The sequence below is a fragment of the Macaca thibetana genome, chromosome 16, assembly GCF_024542745.1.
Source record: "Macaca thibetana thibetana isolate TM-01 chromosome 16, ASM2454274v1, whole genome shotgun sequence".
Taxonomy (NCBI): Eukaryota; Metazoa; Chordata; class Mammalia; order Primates; family Cercopithecidae; genus Macaca; species Macaca thibetana.
This window is the reverse complement of record NC_065593.1, coordinates 30,910,795-30,937,076: the sequence shown is the minus strand read 5'-3', so window position 1 is coordinate 30,937,076 and position 26,282 is coordinate 30,910,795. Positions and strand designations below refer to the sequence as shown.

Below are 26,282 nucleotides of genomic sequence, written 5' to 3'. Positions count from 1 at the left end.
GTCCTTAGCATTTTGGGGTCTAACCATATTAAGCAGCCAACTCTAGAAACCCCAAAACCATCGAAATAACTCCATCCTTAATATTCTGTTTCTCTAGAACCACCCCAGTACCAAAATCTGTGTTAGTCAGGGTTCTCTTAGAGGGACAGAACTAATAGGAGATATATATATATATAAAAAATAGGATATATATAAAAAATATGATATAAATAAAAATAAATAAATCCCACATATAGTATATAAATCTCACATATATATAAATCCCATATATATATATCCCATATATATGTATATATATACATATATGTGGGATTTATTAAGTGTTAACTTACACAATCACAAGGAAATATTCAACAGAGGAGAAAGATGTAGGCTGGGAGGCTAGGCCCATTTTTCCTTTTCCAAGTCCCTAGCAGAAAGACAAGAGGACCCCCTAAGGGAATGTATCAGGAGTCACTGTAAATAACAAACGTCTTCTTGAGGAGCCCAGGGACATAGGGTCCTCAGATTTAGAAGCAACTAACACAGCCTGAAGAAATGATTTCCCTGCAGCTGTGCTGGTCTCCCAGTGGGGAATGTTTCCATAGAAGGGGAGAGTCTCCCAGACCATCCTCCATCAAGTCCCATCAAGCCCATCTTCCCTGAAAAAAATTAATTTTGATTTTCTCATTCCTCCTATATATATATATTTTACACAGTTATCATATAGAGCCATCCCTTGGTATCCACAGGGGATTAGTTCTAGGAATTCTCATGGCTTCCAAAATCTACATATGCTCGAGTCTCTGACATAACATAGTATAGTATTTGCCCATAACCTATGCACATCCTCCCTTATACTTTAATCTCTAGATTACTTAGAATATCTAAACAATGTAAATGCTATTAATACATATAAATGTAGATGGTTGTTATACTGCATTGTTTTTTATTTTTCATTTTTGAATTTTTTAGTTTTTGAGACAAGATATTGCTCTTAGCGCCCAGGCTGGAGTGCAGTCATGTCATCTGAGCTGTTTGTAACTTCTGCCTCCTGGGCTCAAGCAATCCTCCTGCCTCAGCCTCCCAAGTAGCTGGGACTACAGACCTGTGCCACCTCACCCAGCTAATTTTGGTACTTTTTTGTAGACGGGGTCTTGTTATGTTGCCCAGGTTGGTCTCGAATTCCTAAGTTCAAATATTCCTCCCACCTTGGCCTCCCAAAGTGCTGGAATTACAGGTGTGAGCCACCACACTTGACCCATTGTGGGGTTTTTTCCTCAAATATTTTCCATCCATCATTAGTTGAATCCACAGTTGTGGAACCCACATATATGAAGTGTTGACTGTATCTAAAAATGAAACTATTTAAAAGGTAGAAAAATGCACCATGATTTTGTCTCTCAATTCTTTTCTTCCATTTTCCTGTCTGCTAGACTCAGTGGGAACCCAAGAGAGAAGGACTTTAGGAGGGAGAACAGGTAGAGATAATTGGAAAAAGAAGGCATTAAGGCCCTCAAGTCTGTAAAGGGTGAATGCAGACTGCAGCACCGGACTGCCACCTGGTCGCTGGTCTCAGCCTCCAGGAAGAGCTGTGGCTTTGTCACCATCTTCAGCTCATCTTGCTTCCTTGATCCCTGCCTCGGCTTGCTTGGCTTCTGGCCTCCTTGGAGGAAAATGCCTGTGTCAATGGGAGCATGATGGAGGGTTCCAGGTTGAGGTGGGATGGGGGATAAGGACATGTTTGCATGAACGTGTCCTAAAGGAACATGTACATAAGGAAATGGACTCCCATCTGGAGAGTGAGCTGGGGGAGGTGGGCACTGCAAGGAGCAGGAAGACAGGCCAGATGTCTGGAGATTGCTCCATAATCCATAGTTCCTTTCGAGTGTCCTGCTTTGCCTGTTCTGGCTTTTGCCCCCACCCAGAAACCTGGAGAAACCTCAACTGGAATGTCAAGTAAGCAGATTCCAGCTCTCTGGGCCCAGGGTGAGAAAAGGAAGTTGTATGAAAAGAGGAGACAGGGAAAAACAGTCTCATATTGTGCAACAGGCGAAGTCCCACATTGCCCAACTTCGAGGTTTCCATGCTGCCGTTTGTAATTCCTGGTGAAGCATTTCTTCACGAGGCTGCCCAGGCACCTGCAGCCTTCCCTGGTGGTCCTGCCTCTGTGGAGCTGAGCTCCTCCCTTCCCATTTGCTGAGTGGGAAAGGGACTCCATCGTGAGGGAGGAGACCTGGATTCTGGCCCTAGCCCTGCCTGCTCACTAATGATGAACCAGAGACAGGTCATGGCTCTGCTCTGGGCTGCATCTGACAGATGACAGGATGGACTCTCCCAGATAGGAATCCAGGACCCCTCAGAGCGCCCTAGGTGTCTCTAGAAGAGGCATGCTTCCTAAGGGTCCTGGACCCTGGGTCATGCCTCAGCCCCAGAATTCAGTTGCTGAAGCAGATCTCCCCTTGGGATGCCTCACCTCATTATAGTTCATCTTGAGGTGTGTCCCTTTCACCCTGGATCCCTCCTGCAGGGAGGTTTGGCTCACCCTCTAGAATGTTCCCTTTCCTGCCACACTGAGCTGTTGGGGCTCACTATCGGTGATGCGTCAGTTGGTGGTTGTATTTGTTTCCTACTGCTGCAAAAAAAACCTTACCACACACTTAGTGTCTTATAACCACATATTTATTTTCTTAAAGTTCTGGAGGTGAGAAGTCTGAAACTAGTTTCCCTGGGCCACACTCCCTCTGGAGACTCTAGTGGGGGAACCACTTCCTTGCCTTTTCCATTTTCTAGAGCTGCATCCTAACACCTCTTGGTTCCTGGCCTCTTCCTCCATCTTCCAAGCCAGCAGCATAGCATCTTGCTTCTCTGGTCACATTGCTACCTTCTCCTCTATTGCCAAATTTTTTTCTTCCTCCCTCTTATAAGGACGCTTACAACTACATTTAGGGCCTGATCAGGTAATTCACGGCAATCACTCATCTCAAGATCCATAACTTGATCATATCTCCAGAGTCCCTTCTGCCACGTAAAGTGACATTCACAGGTTCTGGGGAATAGGATGTGGATGTCTTGGGGGCCATTATTCAGCTACCATAGTGATCTATACCTTGTCTCTGGCCTGGGGTCATCCATTCTCTCTCCCATCCCGTCCCCTATAATAGAATTGTGTATCTTTCTCCAAATCCACACCTTAATCTTACAGGCCATCCCAATTGTCCCTCCCTTCACTTTCTGTAGGCTCTGAGAACATTCTAGGAGAGTGCTCTCGAGCGGAACTTTCTGCAATGATGGACAGAAAGTCCAAAATCCGTGCTGTCCAACATGGGAACTAACCATGGTGCCAAGGGCTGCTGAGCACTTGAAATGTGACTAGTGTGACTCAGGAACTAAATTTTAAATTTTATTTCATTTTAATTAAATGCAATGAAAATGTAAATAGCTGCTTTGGCCAGTGGCTAACGTATTAGACAGCTCAGATCTAGGCAAATGAAAGCAGAAACTACAGCCAGGCACATTCTTTGCTGTTAGCCTCTCCTCACACCTGTTTTGGATGAGCTCTGCCCCCTAACCTCCTTCTCTCAGTCCCAGCAGAATGTGAAGGAGGCTTCCACTGGGACTCTGGAATGACGGAGGTGACTAAGGGCAGGGCAGAAAGGGAATTGTGTCTGTTTTCCCCAGAGAAGTACAGGGCCCCAATTCTGCTTTTGCACAGGACTAAGAATACTCAAAGGATTGTCAAGGTATTCTCGGCCTTGTCCTTACTCAACCGGTCTCCGTTTTGAGGACCACAGAGGGTGTCACTAGGGAAGGTGTGCAGGAAAGGGCCGGAGCCTGGGAGCTGGCACTGGCCAGGGTCCTGCTCTGCTATGTACTCGCTGAGTGGCATGTGGCAAGTTACTTCCAGGTCTTGGCCCTCAGTTTCCATAAAATGAGAGGGTTGGACCAGATGGTCTAAAGTTTCCTTTTAGCTTTAGTAGACTACGAGTCTATGTCCTGAGGCTTTATTGTGCATGTAATTCTGTTTTAGAGCCGTGTTGTCTCTGACCCATGGAATAGGCAGTTCTGATTGAAGGATAATTAAGTAGAAGTGGCTTTAGGTTACTCCTGCAACACTTCCAAACAAAACCAGACCTCTGGCTGGGTGAGGTGGCTCACGCCTGTAATCCCAGCAGTTTGGGAGCCCTAGGAAGGCAGATCATGAGGTCAGGAGATCGAGACCATCCTGGCTAACACGGTGAAACCCTGTCTCTATTAAACATACAAAAATGAGCTGGGCGTGGTGTGGTGGTGGGCATCTGTGGTCCCAGCTACTCAGGAGGCTGAGGCAGGAGAATGGCGTGAACCCAGGAGGCGGAACTTTCAGTGAGCCGAGATCGCGCCACTGCACTCCAGCCTGGGCAACAGCGCAAGACTCTGTTTCAAAAAACAAAAATAAAAAAAAAACCAGACCTCCATCCTTCTGTCCTCATGACAACACTTCACAGTAGCTTGGGCTTTAGAGTGCTGATCTGTCAACTAACTAATCTAATCCTCACGATGACCCTGATAATTGCTGGGTCCATTTTAAGTGAAAAGGCTAAAGCTCAGAGGGAAGGAGAGAATCTTCCACGGGCCCAGTCCCATGATGGGTGCTTTACACATCACCTTATAACAGCCCTTCAAAATGGTTAATATTATCCCCATTTCACAGGTGTGAACACTGAGGTCTAATAAGGCAAGATGACTTTCCCAATGTTATGCTGATGATAAGATGATGAAGACAGTTTTCTCACTCTTCTTCCCCCTTTGCTGTGCTGCTTCCCCTGTTTACAACTTCCTCTCAAGATGTTGAAATGATAAGCTCCTTTTTTGGGGCATTCTTTCATGACACTCCCCAAGCAGACCTACGAGCCTCAACAAGTCACTTCACCTCTCTGTGCCTCTGTTTCCTTAACTGTGAAACTGGGGACAACAGTCCCTACTTCATAAGGGTGTAAAAACCCTTGTTGAAAGTATGCAGTGAGAGCATGTATGAAGAGTGCTCAGCCCAGAGCTCATATTAAGGACTCAGCAATTTCTCAATCTTACTCCTCTTAGAAACTGTAGTTTGCCCCCGCCCAAAAGTACCAGGCAATTCCTTTTACCCCCAAATCAAATTAAAATCACAAAGAAACTGCATTTTATTTTGAAGTTTTATTATGAAAACACATGGAATTAACAGTGTTATCCATGTATTTGCAGCAGCAGAGAAACAGTGAATGTGGACCATCCCCACAGGGGACACGTATCCTTTGGCTAAACAAATATAAATAATGGAAATAACACCTAATACAATAACACAGCACATAAAAAGATTAAATTAAGAGAAGGGACAGGAACTGCGGAGAGGAGTCCTGAGTGTGGAGAAGATGCGTCTCATGGAGAAGCGTCCAGGCTCAGGTGACCTTCCCTGAAGACTTCCTGTCTCTGAGCAGCTCAGTTCACTTCCAGGTCATACACGTACTCCTGGACCCAGGTCTCACTGGGGTCAGCGCAGACTTGCTTGCCTCTTTTGGTCTGGAATCTGTAGAACAAGGAGTGGACAGATGAGAATCCCATGAGACCTGTGAGGTCATCTGGCTTTATCCCTTGCCTGTGGTCAGCATCTTCCTCTGCCTGACCATGGTCCATGTGGGCAGCTCTGGTGCATGGGATCCTTCCTGGGGCGGTGCTGGAACCAGACTCCCTATAACTTCCACCCACTGGATTTAGCTGTGGGCCCCAAGGGTTGCCCATATTAGGAACAAATGGACATTGCAATCAATATGAATAGATCTGCCCATTCCCTGCCAGCCTGGCAGTGACTCTTCCACATGTCTTTCTAGCACGGTTTGAGAAATCGTCCATATCTCATGTGACCTGTCCGACTTCCCCTGCTTTCCTGTCCTCGGGATAACTTCCTCCCCAGAAACCCCTTCTCTCTCGGCTCCTGCTCAGCCGCCTTCAGCACTTGAAAAGTGAGTTCATGACCTGTGTCCTCACTGCTCTCAGGGAAGCCTTCAGCCCTGAGAACTGCCTCCCCACTGCTCAATCACCCCCTCTCCAAAACAGGCCCCCTTTTAAAATCCAGCCCTCGCCCTTGCCTCCCAGAGCAGCCCAGGGGTTGATACTCACACCACAGCTGGCTGGGAGCAGAGGCTGCTGGTCTCGTAGTAATCTACCACAAAGTTGCGAGGAAGCTTCCTCACGGTGTAAGAAAAGCAGCAGGAGGTGGGAGGGTCTGAGCCCACTGAAAGGAAAGGCCAGGGTGAGATCAACCCTGCACATGGGAGCTGTTTATGTTGGCTTCTAATTTTGCATCTTCATTGAGCATCTTTGTGGAGCTACCAGAACCCCAAAGAAGGTCCCTTGTATCCATTCCCACCTAACCTGAGCAGGAGTCTTATTCTGAATAGTGGATCTTCAGAGAAGAACAAGAAAGAAATCTAGAAGACTGGAACTGGATTCAGTCTCAGAACACATCGGACCCCCTTCATGTGACAGATGGGGAAACCAAGGCACAGAGAGGGACAGGGGCTTGCTTGAACAAGGAATTAGAAGCAGAGCCAGTTCAACAGTCCGACTTCCCACCCATCCTTTTCCTCTGCTGGTTGCTCATTCTTAAGAAAATAGGAACTTGAATGTTATTGAATATCTACTAGACTCTACATTTAGCAGTACATTTCATGACCATCTTCCTAGCTGCCTTTTGTCCTATCTCCAGATCCCACTGTTTGAGCAGCCACAACTAGAAAAAAGGACTCTGCCTACACCTGGGCTCTGGAAACAGCAGCTGCGAAAGTGGACTTACTTGGTGCTGAGAGTGCCGGAGAGCAGAAGGCAGCTGCTAGCGCGAGGAGAGACAGGACCGTCACGCGCAGCTTCATGGTGTGGGTGGAAGACAGGTTTTCTCAGAGGTGAGGCTACAGCACTCAGAAGCTTCAGAACCCAGCTGTGTCCTGTGCTGATACTGAGTTGGGAATCTCTTTATAGAGACTCTGAGGCCTGGGACAAATGTGGGGGCTCAGGAGAGTGAGCGGAATTTCCATGGTACAGATGATGTCATGGCTCCTGAAGCTAGCTGAGTGAGGAGTTCCTCTCAGCTTCTCTTCCCCAGGGCGATGTCACCGTAGAGCAAAGATGAGGGAGGTTCAGGCGAGAATAAAAGGGAAGTGGTACAACCAAAGGCAATGACCGAGACTGGGGAGAGAGCTGCAACCCCCAGAGGAAAGATGAAATGTTCACACCTGCTACAAGTGGCTTGTAGACAAGAACTGTGCTGCTCTTGGTGGTTGGCACCCCCAGATGCTGGAGGGTTCATGTCAGTCTTTCCAGGCTGGCCACAAGCCTGGCCCCCAGGACAAAGGGGGAGCCAGGACCCCGCCCATCCCCTTCCTGTGCCTCTTCTGCTGAGCTGAGAGCCACTGACTTTTGTGCCCCATATGTTTCCTTGGGCATGAAGAGTCCAGCATTGGATGTGCAGAGGAACCCAGAAGGGTGACTCAGGAACATTTGTAACTTCTTATTGCACAATTACCTTGTATCAGGCACCGGGAAAGCTGTCTTACACATATTATTTCCAATCCTACCATAACCCTGGGCAGGGGTGTGTCATCTTGTTTTACAGATAAGACAATTGAGGATTAGAGAGTGGTCCACTGATGCGCTGAGTGCCACACAGCTGATGAATGGCACTACCAAGATTTGAATCAAGATTCGTCTGACTCCCAAGTCCATCCTCTTTACATGCTATAGTCTCCAGAATAAACATAGAGTGTGACCACAAAGAGAAACCATTGACTGATAGACAGCTAGGAGCTATTCCACACTCAAAGACCGATTGTATTTGGACTTAATTCAGGAAAGGGATAGAGCTAGTCAAAGGGATAATTCAGGAAAGAGATAGAGCTAGGATAGAACAAGCAGGGAACGGAGGAGAAATAAAGATTTCAGGATATTTTCCTGGACCAATAAAAGAACAGGACAAATAAACCAGTAATAATCAAGTTTGGAAGACCCAGATAGAAAATGTTCTTCTAGTATAAAAACAGGATTGAGCTGGATGCAGGGCCTCACACCCGTAATCCCAGCACTTTGGGAGGTCAAGGCCGGCAGATTGCTTAAGCTGAGAAGTTCGAGACCAGCCTGGGCAACGTGGTGAAACCCTGTCTCTACATTACAAAAAAAGAAAAAATTTGGCTGGGAGTGGTGATGCACACCTGTAGCCCCAGCTGCTCAAGAGGCTGAGGTGGGAGGATTACCTGAGCCCAGGAAAGTCCAGGCTGCAGTAAGTGGTGATTGTCCCACTGCACTCCAGCTTGGATGACAGAATGAGACCCTGACTCAAAACAAAGCAAAGCAAAACAAAACAAAACAGAATTGTATACCTAGTAATGAATTTATCTGTGTTACAGACAAAATGTGGAATCTAAGGATGTGGGTGTGTCCCAGCCAGTCCATAGGGAATGCCTGTGCTCATGTTAAGCTCTGGCTAGTTTGACAGTTGCTGGGCACCTGTACAGAAGGTGAAGCTTACAAAGGCCCTGCATACAGGAGTGTGCAAAGTTGGACAAATGAAGGAAATGAAGATAATTGGATCAAGATTTCTATCTGCCTTTACCTCTACTACTCTAATCCGCCTGCTCATCCCTAACCCCACATTGTTACATGCTCTTTTCTGAGAAAGAAAAAAGAAGAGTAAAAAGAGGGAGCCGTGACTTCAAACTACACTACAGTGCTACAGTAACCAAAACAGCATGGCACCGGTACAAAAACAGACACATAGAGCAACAGAACAAAATAGAGAGCTCAGAAATAATGCTGCATACCTGTGACCATCCAATCTTTGACAAAGTTAACAAAAACAAGCAATGGGGAGAGGGCTTCCCATTCAATAAATGGTACTGGGATAACTTGCTAGCCATATAAAAAGATTGAAACTGGACCCCTTCCTTACCCCATGTATAAAAATCAGCTCACAATGGATTAAAGACTTAAATGTAAAACCTAAAACTATAAAACTAAAAAATATGACAACTTGTAAGATAACCTAGACAATACCATTCTGAGCATAGGATCTGGCAGAGATTTCATGATGAAGATGCCAAAAGCAAATCCCAACAAAACCAAAAACTAATAAATGGGATCTAATTAAACTAAAGAGCTTCTGCACAGCAAAAGAAACTATCAGCAGAGTAAAGAGATAACCTACATAATGGGAGAAAATATTTACAAACTATGTATCTGACAAATAATATACAGAATCTATAGGGAATTTAAACAAATGTACAAGCAAAAAACAAACAACTCTATTAAAAAGTGGGCATTGAACATAAACAGACATATTTCAAAAGAAGACATACGTATGTGGCCAAGAAACATACAAAAAATGCTCAACACCACTAAACATTAGAGAAATGCAAATGGAAACCACAATAAGATACCATCTCAAACCAATCAGGATGGCTATTTTAAAAAGTCAAAAAATAACAGATGTTGGTGAGGTTGTGGAGAAAAGGAACAGTTATACACTGCTGGTGGGAATGTAAATTAGTTCAGCCATGGGAACTAATTAGTTCATGGGAACTAATTAGCCATGGGAATTAGCCATGGGAACTAATTAGTTCCAGTCATGGGAACTAATTAGTTCAGCCATGGGAAGCAGTTTGGCGATTTCTCAAAGAACTTAAAACAGAACTACCATTCAACCCAGCAATCCCATTATTGGGTATATACCCAAAGGAATATAAATCATTCTACCATAAAGACATGTGCACATGTATGTTAATTGTAACACTATTCACAATACCAAAGACATGGAGTCAACCTAAATGCCCATCGATGGTAGACTGGATAAAGAAAATATTTTTATAGATAGATAGATAGATAGATAGATAGATAGATAGATATGCGCCATGGACTACTTCTGTCATTAAAAAAAAAAAAAAGAACAAGATCATGCCCTTTGCAGCAACATGGACAGAGCTAGAGGCCATTATTCTAAGCGAACTAACACAGGAACAGAAAACCAAATACTGCATGTTCTCACTTATGAGTGGATGCTGAACATTGAGTACACATGGACACAAAGAAGGGAACAGCAGGTACCAGGACCTACTTAAGGGTGAAGGGTGGGAGGAGGGTGAAGATTAAAAAAAAAAAAAACTACCTATTGAGTACTATGCTTATTACCTGGGTGATAAAATAATCTGTACACCAAACCCCCACAACACACAATTTACCTATATAACAAACCTGCATATGCACCCCTGAACCTAAAATACAAATTAAGGGAAAAAAGGGACCTACAGCATCTGGGAGCCACAGGAGAGGTTGGAGCAGCATCCTGGGGTACTTCAGGGTCATTACATAAAGTACAAGGTCATCCTACCTCAGCATTCTCCCTCACTCCCCCACCCGCACACACAAGCTGCACTTCTCTGTTCTCTCCCCCTTTTCTTTGAACAGCTCTTGCTTCAAATGTTCTGATCTTCTCCAAGACCCTTGCCCCCAGCTGCAATGTTCCGTGTTCCCTGGTAGCACATGTGTTGGTACCTCTCCTGGCCTTTCCTAGTTGGTGCAGTTTCATCTACACGTATCAAGGACCTTACTTTAATAGCACATGTGTTGGTACCTCTCCTGACCTTTCCTAGTCGGTGCAGTTTCATCTTCATGCATCAAGGACCTTACATTAAGAGAAGCAGAATGTGTCTCATGTTCTCTGGATTCACACAGACTTCGTTATCTATGACATTTTTATTCAACCCAATGTACTAACCATCTGCTGTTTGTCAGGGCAGACAGAACTGAACGAAGCCCCAACCCTGCCTTCGAAGAGTTCCATATCTAGAGATGGCATTGACAGTGACAGAAATAACTATGCCACAAGGTGGAATAAGCCAAGTGTCATGTCAGAGGAAGAAACAAAGTGTCAGGAAGCCTGAAGGATGGAGAAGGCTGCCTCTCAGCTGTAGATGAGTAGCTCCAAGTTAAGTCTCAATCCCCACCAGAGCAGCTGTCTGAATGAGCAGGGTGGAGGGGTTAGGAGAATGCCTGTTCTGGGTTTCAGGAGAATAATGATTGATAAAATGGATGATTAGTCATCATTGAGCCATACAATGAGTTTGTCTGTTGACTTTTGTTTCCTAGCCTTGATCCGATCTTTGGCTCATGGAGGTAAAAGGTTTTGAGGGGTCTTCGTGAAGATCCTAACAACAATACTGTGTCTGCACCCAGTGGAAGTCCACACTGAGAGTAAAAAGGACTTGTATCATTTTGTTTAGCCACCCCAAGATTAACCCCCCCACCCCGAGATTTAGGCACTGGTGCCATTTGGAACTCCTAGAGGACAAATATGGAGACTGGAAAGCCAAGGGAGCCAATAAACGATGATAACAAATGACTCTCGAATACACGACAAAAAACATGCTCATGTTCTCTAGAGAAACTTCCCTGACCTCTTTCCCAAGTAAATCCTGTGTCCTTCCCTGTGCTCCTATATTCTCCTGAACTACTTCCTTCTTACCACCTATCACATATTGATCTATTCTTGTGGTTGCCTCCCCAACTGGAAAGTGAGCTCCTTGATGCAGAAACTGTGTTATGCTTATCTCCATGGAGGGGATGCGATGAGTAATATGGACTCAAGATGTGAGTAAACCGAGTATGGGTGAACTGGGTGTTCTGACATTCCACCCAAAAGGTGATTCCTCAGCCCTGATAGTGTGGTACTTCCCCTTCTCCCTCACACTCAACCCACACATCCAGCAGTTTTATCATAACGGATACTATTCTTGGACTCAATTCTTTGTAGCTCAGGGTTGCAAGAAGTGACAGCAAGGGTCATCCATGGTTCCAGGGAGCTCCATTCAGGGGGCCACCCCCTCACCCCTGAGCAGGGAAGCCCTTCTTTCCTCCTCACTTGTGGTCATTTAGAGGTTTCCACCTCCACATGCTCGACCACCGCTATATTCATAATTCCATTCTGGGCATTTTTACATTTGTCTTGTCATGTTATCCTCAACTTCCCAGTCTGCAGGCAGGCCCAGCAGCCATAGCAGTAAGATGACCTTGAAAATGTCCTGGTATTTTTTCATTTTCCTCAGCATATCCATGGCCTGTAGTTTTACCTGATCCCAATCTGTTTTGCCACTGAATAGATTAGGAAAGCAAAACCTAGAGAAGTGGAAAGACCTGATCAAGATCACACAGGATGCATGTCAAGACCCAGGGTCTTCAACTCCCAGTTCAGAGATGACCAGAGTCGCTCTACAGGTATGACCCTCTGAGATTACACATAGAGGCAATCTCTGATCACAACAGACTCAGTCAATCTGGACATGCTGGCCCCTCCTAGAGTGCTGAGACCACTGGGTGTTGGGGTCAAGAGGTAGCCTCTAGGAGGTGGGATGGGTAGAACTAGAGAAGCCCTGGAGGGCAAATGTGGAGACTGGAAAGCCAAGGGGAGCTGGAACATAGGGTCATTTGCCAAGATAAATAAACCAAGAGGCAAATCCTGTGGTTTTGTCAATATGGTGTCCATTTTGTCCACTTTGGAGGAAATGGGAGCAGAAGCTGAACTGTGAATTGAAGAAACAAGTACACAATTATCCCAAGTGCAGAATTCTTCAGGATGAAATTCATAGGACAATGAGCTGGTTGGAGCAGCTCATCAGTGACTGCCACACTCTGACTACGGAGCTGGCCGGCCCCACTCTTCTTACCGTGGAAATGGACCTTGGTCGCCTGCCACAGCCTGCTCTTAGTTGTGAAAGGTAGAGGTCAGCAACTTCAGGAGATGTTAAATTCCTGAGAGAGGGGTAAAGCCTCACCAGCAGTCATGAGATCAAGAAAACTTCCAGTATTCCTTGTGAAGCATCTTCCTGCCAATTGTTTCTGGCCTCTTTCCATGCAGGTCATAGGGAATACTCCAGCAAGAGATGAACATAATTCAGTAAAGCTTTATTGAGTACCTACTGTGTGACAGGCATTGTGTCCGAAGGTGAGGGTATGCACTTTAGATGGTGGTAGTAAAGTGTTAAGGAAGGCTTCCAAAAAATGTGAGATCTGAATTTTTTTTCTGAAAAAATATTTATAGGCCAGGCATGGTGGCTCATGCCTATAACCCCAGCACTTTGGGAGGCCGAGGTGGGTGGATCATATGGGGTCAGGAGTTTGAGAACATCCTCAACATAGTGAAACCCCGTCTTTACTAAAAACACAAAAACTTAGTTTGGTGTGGTGGCGTACGCCTGTAGTCCCAGCTACTCAGGAGGCTGAGGCATGAAAATCTCTTGAATCTGGGAGGTGGAGATTGCAGGGAGTCGAGATCGTGTCACTGCACTCCAGCCTGGGTGACAGAGCGAGACACTGTCTCAAAAAAAAAAAAAATTACATTAGTTTAGTTTTCTTTTATAGAAAATATACATGGTCATTGTACAAAATTGAGAAAATATAGGGAGGCATAAATAAGAAAATTAAAATTGGCCTATCATTCTGTACCTAGTTTTATATTTTATTATTGGTACTTAATATTCTTTCAAGAACTAGTAATATCTTTTTTTTTTTTTTTTTTTTTTTTTTTTGAGACGGAGTCTCGCTCTGTAGCCCGGGCTGGAGTGCAGTGGCCGGATCTCAGCTCACTGCAAGCTCCGCCTCCCAGGTTTACGCCATTCTCCTGCCTCAGCCTCCCGAGTAGCTGGGACTACAGGCGCCCGCCACCTCGCCCGGCTAGTTTTTTGTATTTTTTAGTAGAGACGGGGTTTCACGGTGTTCGCCAGGATGGTCTCGATCTCCTGACCTCGTGATCCGCCCGTCTCGGCCTCCCAAAGTGCTGGGATTACAGGCTTGAGCCACCGCGCCCGGCCAAGAACTAGTATATCTTATTGTTACTTAATCTTCTGTGTCATTACAAACTTAAATATTACTCAAAAATGGCATAAGTATATGCATGATATTTTATTGCATAGATATACCAAAAGTATTTAATCATTCTGCTATTCACATCAGTCCATTTACATGGCTCTAACTATTCTCTATTGTAGATTGAACTGAGATTAGCCAGGCAAAGAGAGAGATAGGGGTATATGGGCAAAGAACAATAGACCTGCACTTGTTTTTGATGTAAAAAGGATGTATTGAAATATTTCAGTAATAATAAAATGGTAATAGTAATAATAGTAGATAGCACTTAACACAGCACTTACTATGAACCGGTAATGTTCTCTGCGTCTCATAGATATTAATGCATTTAATCCTCACAGTGGCCCTCTGAGGTAGGTGCTGTAACTATCCCCTTTCACACATGAGGAAACTGAAGCACAGAGAGGTATGTAACCTATGGAAAAACACACAGCTGACATACAACAGATTTGAAGCTGAAGCCAAGAAGTCTGGCTCTAGAGCATGAATAAATCAGAAAAGGGAAGTGTGTTGTATTATAAATTTATGTTAAAAGCATAACAGCCAAAATTTCTGTTATTCTAATGTAAAATGTCTTTGCTGTTTTGCATTTTGCATGTCTTTGAATGGCAAGATCCATGGATTTCTCTCTTTCTTAGAAAATTTGGGAAATTACAGGCTGGGCTTGGTGGCTCACACCTATAATCCCAGCATGTTGGGAGGCCAAGGCAGGTGGATCACTTGAGGTCAGGAGTTCAGGACCAGCCTGGCCAACATGGTGAAACCGTGTCTCTACTAAAAATACAAAAATTAGCCAGGCATGGTGGCACATGCCTGTAATCACAGCTACTCGGGAGGCTGAGGCGGGAGAATCACTTGAACCCGGCGGGAGGGGGAGCAGGAGGCGGAGGTTGCAGTGAGCTGAGATGGCCCCACTGCACTCCAGCCTGGGCAACAGAGCAAGACTCCGTCAAAAAAAAAAAAAAAAAAAGAAAAGAAAAGGAAAGAAAAACTGGGAAATTACACAGTGTTTTTTCTTAATTGTTCTAAATATGAATCCCTGCAGCTGTCATGGGATGGGCCCACATTCATAGTATTACACTCTGCCCTGTGGTTTACAACAAGGGGAAATTGTGCTTTACCCAAGTCAACACCTCTTTCATTAAAAGCAGGGAAGAGAATTGCACATTTAAGGAACCACAGGTAGAGCCAAAAGGCTGAGTCTTGGTTTTCAGGAAGTCTCAGCGTGGCAAGCCACGAGGCCAGAGAGGTAGACAGGGGTCAGGTTACAGAGAAGCTTCCATTTCATGCCAGAAACGATGCAGAATGTTTGCAAGATTTTTAAAAGGAGAGAAACAGAATGATTTTGAGCTTTGGCAAAATTATATTGGATGCTGCATGGTGGGATAAATTAAAAAGAGACAAAACTAGGCCAGGCGTGGTGGCTCACGCCTGTAATCCCAGCACTTTGGCAGGCCGAAGCAGGCAGATCAGATCACTTGAGGCCAGGATTTCAAGACCAGCCTGGCCAACATGGTGAAACCCCATCTCCACGAAAAATACAAAAAATTACCTGAGTGTGGTGCCACACGCCTGTAATCCCAGTTACTTGGGAGGCTGAGGCACCAGAATTGCATGAGCCTGGGAGGCAGAGGTTACAGTGAGCCAAGATCGAGCCATTGCACTCCAGCCTGGGCCACAGAGTAAGACCTTGTCTCAAAATAAATAAATAAAGAAATAAGAGACAAAACTTGAAGAAAAAACAGTTGCTAGGACCCTCTTCTAGTTGTCATGGTGAGAATCCATAAGAACCTGACAGGCAGTGGGAATGGTGAGAGGCAGATGCACGTAAAATTGAATGTAGACTAGAGTTGGTGATTGAACAGGTGTAGGAGATGACAGAGAAAGAGGAGACAAGGGTGACTCTCAGCTTTCTGGCTTGGAAGATTGATAGGAAGAGGCACATTTTATTGCCTAGAGAATATGGAAGAAGAGGCAAGGGACCGGGAGAGGGATCAGATCCAGTACCAAGACATACATCCTGACCTACTGCGCACATGCAAGAAATGGCCAGAGAAAATAACAAGGACTCGGGACAGGAAACAAGGGGCTGGCTGTGGAAAGAGGGGGCTGTGTCAATGAGACATTGTCTGTCTAAGATGCAAGACAGGGGACTCCAGGCTGCTGCTTCTGCCTGCAGGAAAGGCGGGGCCCACACCTGCTGCAACCTGACCACACAGACCACATATGAGAAAAGGAGGCCAAAGCTGGGCCAAACAGGGTGTCATCATCAGTGAACCCATCCCTGGGGCGCCTGCTGCCAAAGGCGCTAGCGGAGGGGGACACTTGGGGAAGTGGAGCCTCAGGGCCAGAATCTGGAAGGAAAGCAATGCCCTGCGCTAGAGAGCATGGGCAGCAGCGCACAGTGGGGAGGCAAGCCGAGCAGTGCAAGGCAAAGACGCCGCAGAGGACAAACTGCTCAGCCAGGATTCCCAGCACTCTGAACTGGGACGCTCTGCTGGACTGAGGTGGAGCCTCACATAGGCTGAAATGAGCCAGAACGCTGGGACACAAATCAAATCCCTCCATGCTGAAGGGTCCACGGTGTTGACTGCTGGCTACTTTCTGTCACCACCACCTGAGGAATCTTGGGTGGTCAGTTTCCCAAAGATCAAGACTGTGACACCATGACCTTTTCCTTCCTTTGTTTCCTTTTCTCTTTCTCTCCTTCCTTCCTTTCTCTTTCTCCCTCCCTCCTTTCTCTTTCTTTCTCTCTCTCTCCCTCCCTCTTCTTTCCTTTTTTTTTCTTTCTTTCTCTCTCTCCCCCTCCTTCCCCTTTCTTTCCTTTTCTTTCTTTTTCTTTCTCTCTCTCCTTCCTTCCTTCCCTTCCTTCCTTTCTGCTTGCCTTCCTTCCTTCCTTCATTCCTTTCTTCCTTCCTTTCTTTCTTCTTTCCTTTCTCTTTAAAGCAAATCATAACCTTTATATCCAAGTTACTGAAAATGTCTTTCTATAAGTTTAATTTACATTTCTCTTTCAAATTATATCTTTATTGGGACCGTCAATTCTTTTTTTTTGTTTCTGAGACAGAGTCTCCCTCTGTCGCCTAGGCTGGAGTGCAGTCTCCCTCTGTTGCACTAGGCTGGAGTGCAATCTCGGCTCACTGCAACCTTCTGGGTTCAGGTGATTCTCTTGCCTCCATCTCCCGAGTAGCTGAGACTACAGGCATGTGCCACCATGCTTGGCTACTTTTTGTATTTTTTGTAGAGACAGCGTTTCACCATGTTGACCAGCCTGGTCTCAAACTCCTGGCCTCAGATGATCCACCCACCTCAGTCTCCCAAAGTGCTGGGATTACAGGCATGGAGCCACCATGCCTGGCTTCCATTCTCATTTTATTTAAAGATTCTTCCTCAGCTCTGGAGACCAGTCACACTTCTGACTCTCTCTCCTGATTTTGTGTGTGTGTGTGTGTGTGTGTGTGTGTGTGTGTGTGTGTTTCTTTTATTTTAAGTTCAGGGATGCATGTGCAGGTTTGTTACGTAGGTGAACTTGTGTCATGGCGGTTTGGTGTACAAATGATTTCATCACCCAGGTATTAAGCCTAGTACCCATTAGTTATTTTCCTGATCCTCTCCCCTCTCCCGCTCACCATGGCCTTTCTTATCCTACCCTTCCCATTAGTATTTCAACTCCATAGTGAGAGTTCAGGCATAACACATATTGTTAGTCAAATTAGTGATTTATTTATTCATCAAATAGATTATTATGCTTCACTATATGTCAGGTTCGTGATTATCACTAGAGATACACTGGTAACTAACACAGACAGTGGAATATAAAACTGACCAATTCCATTTGCATGACCCTGAGTACATTATTTCAAGTGGGAACATCAATTTACCACCTAGGAAATGCCTAAGACCCTCCCAACTCAACCCCGTCTTACATCTCCCTTACATTATTCATTCAAGGTATATAAATTAAGCACATGCTACGTATGCAACCATATTTCACTCCAAGCAAAAACACATGGCAAAGGGATATATGTCCTGGTTTGGGGATTGATAAAGTCTTACAAATATATAAACACTGAAATAGAATTATATATTCAATAAATCACCTTTATTATAAAGACCACAATAATAAGAGATAGAGACTAGGTCTGGAGGCTCATCATGTTATAATCATCATGTGCTAGGATTTGGTTTAAATCAACCAACAAGACATGATCTGAAGTTGGTTTAAAATCTAAGAAGACACTCTAAAAAATCTGCCATTATACGATTGTTGTGAGGATCAAATATAATAAGTTGTGGTACAGAACGTGTAGTGTGTTGTACCTAGAGTCAGACTACCTGGATTTGAATCCCTGCTCTGCTAGTCATCAGCTTTATGGCCTTAGGAAAATTGCTTAACCTCTATTTACTTTGGTTTCTTCACCTGTTCAACTGAGAAAGTATAATGGCAACTAAATCATAGGGCTGTTTTGAAGAGTAACAGTTCAAATATGTAAATCCCTATTGTGGAAACTGGTGCATGGTGGTCTCTCAGTAAATATTACTTATTGTGAACTAAAATTTGTGTAGCTGCTAATCTATCATTAGCACGAAATAAAAGTTTGTTTCCAAACTCCCACATTGCCTTCATTAAACTGCAAATTTCTTGAGAAAAATAAACTAAAATAAAATCAACAGGACATGGTCTAGATTTTTGAAAAGAAAGTTGCATAGATAACTAATTATAACACACTGTGCAGTAATCACAGAGGCAGAGGATGCCCCTAACCAGAACACTGACTGATTCAGCAGTTTCCATTTCCTTTTCTGGCCCTCTGCAACTCACAGAAGCCAGCTCTCAGCAACGGAATCACGAGTATGGAGGGGGTTCCCCTAAGAAGTGAGTGAGGGAATGCAATTCAGGGTATCAACCGAGAGCTGGGAGGCAGAGGGTGGGGTGAGAAGCAGGCGTTGCTGTGATGTAGGTTTCTAATGAAACAAGTGGCAGACATACCTTTATTTGGAACTGGTAGCAATAGGGGAAGATACGTGGATGCCAAAGCTCCGGTGAAACCTACCACGGCCCCTGATCTTGCCTCTGCTTCTCCTCCCTCAGGACTGGCACTAGCCATCATTGGGGTGGGATGGAAACAGAGCTGATGTGAATTAAAAGACCTAACTCTACAGACAGAAAAGACAGAATTCCAAAGGCGTGGTCCCACTTGGCTTCTGTCCTCCGTTGTTCTCCAGCATCAAACGTATCAACTCTAATCCCTTTGGGGAGAATTCAAGGCCTGTCCTGGTTTGGTCCCAATTTAGCTTTATTGTCCGTATTCGCCCCCACCGCTCTGCAGCTCCACTGAAGCACCCCCTCCTTCCTCTGAGCCCACAGTGTCACACCCAGGACTCTGCCTCAGCTGGGCCTCCACTGCCCACCCATCTATAGATGCCTAAATCCCGGGCAGTTATCCAGACACAACTAAAGTTCCATCCCTTCCATGAAGCCTTCCCCAACCCTCTGGTGGAAGGTCACTTCTTCCCCTCGTGGGGTTCTGAGCTTTCATTTCTTTTTCTGTGAGGAGTCTTAGCACTTTCTGCTAAGTGCTACAATTACCTGTTCACATACTCTACCTGCCCCCATGAGACCAGGGGCATCTCAGAAACAAAGATTATTAAAACCAACTAAATCTATTTCTCACTATAAAATGAGGTATGCTGATTGATTGTGAAACAATAAAGTATGGAAAATTTTTAAAAAGCATATAGATCTGGCTGAGAAGGTAGAGACCCTTCCACACCACTGAAATTATGTATTGAAAAGAGTAAGGAAAAATCTGCTTCAGTTTGGCATGATTTATGTAAGTACAGTATAGGATCCTTAAAATGGTTCAAAGAAATGGAAAATCAAGACTTCATTTTGGCAAAGGCCGTTGAACAGAAACTTTAGCGTATTTATCAGTAATTTATTTCAGATTAAACAACTGACCACAAACCACTTTTCAACCAGTGATGCTGGAAATGTTTTAAAACAGAATTAGTTCATAAATTTGTGGGCTGACCAAGAAGGTAATAAAGTCTCACTAAATAAAACGAGAAAATTTCAGAAAAAGAAAACAATAAGAAAATAAACCACCCATGGACCTAAGCACTGTTCATTCTTCAAGGCATGTTTTTCCAAGCCCTTTTATTCTTTCCATGCCTAGGGTTGGCATGGCATATATATATATATATATATATATATACAATTCTTCAAATTTTATAGATTTGTATAATGTCGTATCTTGCTTTTTTAAACCACTGATGTTATAAGCATATTTATGCCACTTCATTCATTTTAGAGACTTAATAATAAACGATCTAGTGGATAATTTATCATCCCCTGATGGAGAGAAATTAGCTTTGCTGAATTTAGAGTTATAAATGATGCTGGGTCAGGTGTCTTTATGTTTGAAGATGGCTCCATATTTGGGCTGTTTCCACAGAACTCTTTCCTAGAAATGTTTTTTCTAGGTTAATGGCTACAAATATTTCTAGGCACCTGACATACTGACACCCACCTCTGAAGTATTTTTATGATCCACAACTAGCGTTTAACACAGCGCCCTAGTCACTCCGTGACTAATAAATAGACAAATGACTGAAACGTGACCTCATGCTTTCTATTCCTCAGCTTCCATTCAGTTCCTTGCCTCTGGGAGGAGGGGGGATGGTGCCGCCCTCCACAGCATCACCCCATCAACCCTACCCCTGTGGTTATAGCAGCTGAGGAAGCAGAATTGCAGCTCTGTGGGAAGGAATGGGCCCGGAGAGTTCACGTGTAGACCAGTTCTTTTTTTTTTTTTTTTTTTTTGTGAGACAGAGTTTCGCTTTTGTTGCCCAGGCTGGAGTCCAATGGCATGATCTCAGCTCACCACAACCTCTGCCTCCTGGGTTCAAGTGATTCTCCTGCCTCAGCCTCCTGAGTAGCTGGGATTACAGGCATGTGCCCCCATGCCTGACTACTTTTGTATTTTTAGGAGAGACAGGATTTCTCCACGTGGTTAGGTTGGTCTCAAACTCCTGACCTCAGGTGATCCGCTGGCTCGGCCTCCCAAAGTGCTGGGATTACAGGCATGAGCCACCATGCCTGGCCGCATAGACCAGTTCTTATGAGAAAGGACCAGCTAAGAATAGCTTTGGGTTGACACACACTCCTCTTCACACTCACAGGAGAAACCATTTCCCCATGAAGCTAGAACCAGTCATGAGTTGAGAGTTGAGAGTTAGAGATTCGCTCAGAGATGCTATTCTTGGATATCCTGAGCCCCTGTGGTCACCGGGGACCTTGGGTTGTGCAACACTCAGCATGACAGCATCACTGTGCTTAAAAATTTCCCTCCTCACCCCCAGATTCCATTTCCCCATCCGCCAGGGCTGCCTATAAAGAGAAGGAGAGATGGCTTCAGACTTCAGGAGGACACAGGCAGCAGAGAGGGGTCAGTCCCTTCTTGGTTCTGCTGACACTTGAGCCCACATTCCATCACCTGCTCAGAATCATGCAGGTCTCCACTGCTGCCCTTGCCGTCCTCCTCTGCACCATGGTTCTCTGCAACCAGATCTCGGCAACACGTGAGTCCGAGTTTCGTTGTGGGTTTCACCACTATCTGGCCACGGTTAGACCACATCAGTCTTTTCTTGTGGCCTTAGAGCCCCAAGAGAAAAGAAGGAGCTTCTTAAAGGCTGCCAAACACCTTGGTCTTTTTCTTCACGACTTTTATTTTTATCTCTAGAGGGGTCTTAGCCCTCCTAGTCTCCAGGTATGAGAATCTAGGCAGGGGCAGGGGAGTTACAGTCCCTTGTACAGATAGAAAGACAGGGTTCGAAACAAACCAGTTTACAAGAGGCAGAATCCAGGGCTGATTCCTTCCCACTGGGGCCTGTTGTTCACTCTCCAGCTTACCCTAGGTCTCTCAGGAGCCCTGTCCCTTGGATGTCTTATGAGAGATGTCCAAGGCTTCTCTTGGGCTGGGGTATGACTTCTTGAACCAGAAAAAATTCCCTGAAGAAAGCTGAGATAAGAGAACAGTCTGTTCAGGTATCTGGATCACACAGAGAAACAGAGAACCCAGTATGAAGAGTCAAGGGGAAAGAAGGAAATAGAAACAAGGAGACATTTCTCGGCAAAAACGCCCAAGTGCCTTCTGGTCACTTGGTCTGAGCAAGCCTGCCTTCCTCAGCCGCTCGGGGATCAGAAGCTGCCTGGCCTTTTCTTCTGAGATGTGCCTCAGGCTCATTCTCTTCCTTTCTCTGCAGTTGGTGCTGACACCCCGACCTCCTGCTGCTTCAGCTACATCTCCCGGCACATTCCACAGAATTTCGTAGCTGACTACTTTGAGACCAGCAGCCAGTGCTCCAAGCCCGGTGTCATGTAAGTGCCAGTCTTCCTGCTCGCCTCTAGGGAGGTAGGGAGGGTCGGGTGGGGGCAGAGACAGGCCAGAAGGCCATCCTGGAAAGGCCCAGCCTTCCGGAGCCTATTGGGGGTACACGACGCAGGGCTCCGAGGTGTGACCTGACTTGGGGCTGGAGTGGGGCAGGTGTTACAGAGTCAGGAAGGGCTGTCCCAGCCCGGAGGAAAGGGACAGGAAGGAGTCAGCAGGACCCTCTGAGAGCCCCCCGCCCGGAGTCCCTGAGAGAAGCTCTCTAGATGGAGACAGGCAGGGGTCGCTGAGAGAGGAGCATGCCCTGAGCTGCGCAGGACAGAGAGCGGGATGGAGGGGCCATGGAGGGCCCAGGATTCCCCTGCTGGATTCCCCAGTGCTTAACCTTCCTTCCTTCTCCACAGCTTCCTAACCAAGAGAGGCCGGCAGGTCTGTGCTGACCCCAGTAAGGAGTGGGTCCAGAAATACGTCAGCGACCTGGAGCTGAGTGCCTGAGGGGTCCGGAAGCTTCGAGGCCCTGTGACCTCGGTGGACCCAGTGGGGAGCGGGAGCCTGAGCCTTGGGAACATCCCTGTGACCTCCACAGCTACCTCTTCTATGGACTGGTTGTTGCCCAACAGCCACTGTGGGACTCTTTTTAACTTAAATTTTTATTTATTTATACTATTTAATTTGTGTAATTTATTTTCGATTTCACAGTGTGTTTGTGATTGTTTGCTCTGAGAGTTCCCCTGTGCCCTCCCCCTTCCCTCACACTGTGTTTGGTGACAAGTGACTGGCTGTCACTGGCCTGCTGTAGACAGTCATGGTACCAAAGCCACCAGACTGACCAATGTGTATCGGATGCTTTTGGTCAGGGCCGTGATCGGCCTGGGGAAATAATAAAGATGCTCTTTTAAAAGGTAAACCAGTATTGAGTTTGGTTTTGTTTTTCTGGCAAATCAAAATCACTGGTTAAGAGGAATCATAGGCAAAGATTAGGAAGAGGTGAAATGGAGGGAAATTGGGAGAGATGGGGAGGGCTACCACAGAGTTATCCACTCTACAACGGAGGCACAGTTCTGGAACATTGAAACTGCGAATATGTTATAACTCAATTTGTAATATGCATGCTCTAGGAGAATTCGCTACTTGAATGGATACCATTAGGCAGAGTATTCTGTAGCACATATTCATGATGAATCAAGCTTTTAATAGCAATTACTTACATTGTTGAGGCTTACTCCTACTGAGTGCTTTTTATGCATTGTTCATTTAATCTTACCAATGCAATAGTACAGCTTAAGTACTCTTTTTTTGTTGTTGTTTTGTTTTTTTTTTGAGATGGAGTCTCGCTCTGTCACCCAGGCTGGAGTGCAGTGGCCGGATCTCAGCTCACTGCAAGCTCTGCCTCCCAAGTTTACGCCATTCTCCTGCCTCAGCCTCCAGAGTAGCTGGGACTACAGGCGCCCGCCACCTCACCCGGCTAGTTTTTTGTATTTTTTAGTAGAGACAGGGTTTCACCGTGTTGGCCAGGATGGTCTCGATCTCCTGACCTTGTGATCCGCCCATCTCGGCCTCCCAAAGTGCTGGGATTACAGGCTTGAGCCACCGTGCCCGGCCAGCTTAGGTACTCTGAATACTTCATTTGACAGAAAAGTAACCCAGGGCTCAGAAAGGTTAGGCAACTTGGCTGAGGTTACACAGCACGTAAAAGGTCAATTGCATTCCAAACCTGGACTTTTACTGAACTACAGACTATGCTGTTAACCACTGACAAATGTATGTCCCCAAACATGATCCCCCTATACTCAAATCTTACCCTATTCTTTAACAGATGATATTTCATCCATTGCAATCACTTCCTGTCAGCATTCTGAGTTGATATAGAGTGTTTGAGAGTGATTGTTTAAGCCACTTACATCAAGAGCTTTAAGTGTAGACCCGGGAACTGATATTTTAATCAAGCTCATGAGGTATTCCATAGCCTGTTAAAGACTGAGAGCCACTATCAATAGAATTCACCACTGTTTTCTAAATGTGGTAAGTATCCGCATATGGCAACAGGTGTATTATACATTATTTCTCTAGAATCTACACTCTACAAAATAAATAGCTAATGTTAGAGAAGGAAAAGACGTCCAGCTTCTGTGTGGAACAGGATGCTGTCTATAGGTTTACTGTGAAAGGTAAGTTATTTATTAGATGAATTGCTTGCATTATATGTACAAGAAGTGCATACTAAGTTAGGGTCCTTTTTGCAGAAGAAAGAGAAATTCAAAATATTTGTGTGAAAACCAAACGTGTTAATTTTTGTGAGCTATGCTTATTTCATTTTGTTTAAAATAATCTAATTTTTGTGTCCAAACATGTTTAGAATTGTACGGTTGAAACTCTTTAAAGTGTAATTAAACACTACTACTTAGCAAATATTAAAATGCACATACTATGTGACCTACATTCCATTTGACCTGATCCCATTTCTAGGAATCTGCTTTATAGAAACACTGCCAAAAGCTAAGAATATGTAGACATGAGGATATTCTTTGCAGTGTGGTTGGTAAAGAGCAAAGAAATGCAAAGAGTCATCAGTAGGGGATTAATCAGTAGAGCATTAAGACATCCAGTGGCACATTCTGCAGTCAGTGAAAAAAAAAAAAGCACACATCTGTATCTGTGGAAACTGTCCATAATATATGTAAAAGGCATATCTATTTACATTCAGTATATGCATATGCATATATATTCTCTACATATGCTACAGAACTATCTGTAAAGGATATTACTTTGTTTTTACTTTGAAAGCTATATACACATGTATTTACATTGGCAAATATTTGGAAAGATACACATCAAATAGCTAACTACTGTGGTTCCTTTGAGGAAATGAGGCTTTTTTTTTTTTTAAGGAATGAGGGTTTTTCCTTTTTATATTCTGCACTTTTAAAACTTTGAGTTATTTTCTGATTAGCTTGCCTAGCTTACCTCTCTGTCTCATCTGACCCTATTTTTGATGGGTGAGATTCCATCCATCACAACCACTTTCTGGTCGGGATTCTGAGTTATGCAGAGAGGATAGAGCTCAGCCTGGCTTACAGCATTTTGATGCCATGACGGCTTTCATGTAACGAGGGTACAGCAACAAACATGTCCTTTTGACAAGGCTGTTTCTCTCTCTCTCGCTCTCTCTCTCTCACACACACACACACACACACACACACACACACACACGAGCAGCTTTTGTCCCCATAGATGCAGTGAAGGTGTCATCATTCCTTCTTTATGGGCTTTCAGGAGAATATAGGTGCGTACAACACTTGCCTGCACTGAATTGTTTCTCGAGGCCCAGAAACCCAAAGCTAAACAAAGTTTAATCATGCCCAACATTCCCTAAATACGAATGTTATGAACAAACAGAGTAAATTGAACAAAGATCCCTGTTAGGGAATGGGAAAATGGGAATTGCATTTTTAAGCAGTTCAGCCAGTCTGACAGTCCCTAGCTCTCCTCCTTGGAGGAATGTCCTCCATGGACAATCTGAGATGTGCAATGTGGAGGATTTGCTTTCTGGAGGTTGCTGACTTCCCATCTGTGTGAGTTAGCCTGAGGTTGCCTTCGGTATTGTGTAATCAAGGGCTGTTTGGAACCAGTCTTGTGGTTTCTTTGGCAATGTGACTGCCTTCTAATGTCCGTAGGCTACTATTTGTTTCTGATCAATTCCATGGGCCAGGTAGCCAGAAGCAGAGAAGTTGTCAGTTACATAGTTCACATTTGCATTTTAACAGGGGTTGGGAATGTGCACTTTCTTTTCTCTTTCTTTTTTTTTTTTGAGATGGAGTCTCACACTGTCACCTGGGCTGGAGTGCAATGGTGTGATCTTGGCTGACTGCAACCTCAGCCTCCCAGGTTCAAGCAATTCTCCTGCCTCAGCATCCCAAGTAGCTGGGATTACAGGTGCCCGCCACCACACCTGGCTAATTTTTTTGGATTTTCAGTAGAGACGGGGTTTCA

At 44.9% G+C, this 26,282-nt stretch overlaps 4 protein-coding genes and 1 long non-coding RNA gene across 6 annotated transcripts in view; 3 read left to right on the top strand and 2 right to left on the bottom strand.

Annotated features, from left to right (window-relative positions):
* The window catches only part of LOC126939308 (C-C motif chemokine 3-like 1), a 332,180-nt gene extending 308,981 nt beyond the window's left edge, over window positions 1-23,199 (top strand). The window contains exons 2-3 of the mRNA XM_050764542.1: window positions 22,168-22,282; window positions 22,697-23,199. Of these exons, the coding sequence (XP_050620499.1) occupies window positions 22,168-22,282; window positions 22,697-22,787 (206 nt within the window). The 3' untranslated portion in view covers window positions 22,788-23,199. The remainder of the gene's footprint in view (window positions 1-22,167; window positions 22,283-22,696) is intronic.
* LOC126939306 (TBC1 domain family member 3G-like) overlaps window positions 1-26,282 on the top strand; it is a 574,604-nt gene that overhangs the window by 472,235 nt on the left and 76,087 nt on the right. The gene's annotated exons all lie outside the window — the stretch shown is intronic.
* On the bottom strand, window positions 5,136-6,946 carry LOC126939312 (C-C motif chemokine 4-like). Its single transcript, XM_050764545.1, has 3 exons — window positions 6,791-6,946; window positions 6,115-6,229; window positions 5,136-5,524 (listed from the first exon to the last, which is right to left on the bottom strand). Exons 1-3 carry the CDS (start codon window positions 6,864-6,866, stop codon window positions 5,437-5,439), a joined length of 279 nt encoding a protein of 92 aa, XP_050620502.1. The 5' UTR covers window positions 6,867-6,946; the 3' UTR covers window positions 5,136-5,436.
* LOC126939319 (uncharacterized) overlaps window positions 9,895-26,282 on the bottom strand; it is a 171,730-nt gene continuing 155,342 nt past the window's right edge. Inside the window, exons 2-3 of one of the 2 annotated variants that reach the window (XR_007720345.1) lie at window positions 14,184-21,198; window positions 9,895-13,347 (exon numbers count right to left, since the gene is read on the bottom strand). This is a non-coding gene — a long non-coding RNA (uncharacterized LOC126939319). The remainder of the gene's footprint in view (window positions 13,348-14,183; window positions 21,199-26,282) is intronic. The other variant, XR_007720344.1, reaches the window with a different exon arrangement.
* Window positions 20,734-26,282, top strand: part of LOC126939314 (C-C motif chemokine 3) — a 162,796-nt gene continuing 157,247 nt past the window's right edge. Inside the window, exon 1 of the mRNA XM_050764549.1 lies at window positions 20,734-21,483. Coding sequence (XP_050620506.1) covers window positions 21,411-21,483 — 73 coding nt within the window. The 5' untranslated portion in view covers window positions 20,734-21,410. The remainder of the gene's footprint in view (window positions 21,484-26,282) is intronic.

Bases quoted from the DNA above. Each gene is read 5' to 3' on its own strand.
- LOC126939312 (XM_050764545.1), bottom strand. From the start codon at position 6,866: ATGAAGCTGCGCGTGACGGTCCTGTCTCTCCTCGCGCTAGCAGCTGCC. The intron at 6,230-6,790 runs GTAAGTCCACTT...CTTTCCTTTCAG, and splicing joins TCCGGCACTCTCAGCACCAA to TGGGCTCAGACCCTCCCACC. The intron at 5,525-6,114 runs GTGAGTATCAAC...CTTGTTCTACAG, and splicing joins TGCTCCCAGCCAGCTGTGGT to ATTCCAGACCAAAAGAGGCA.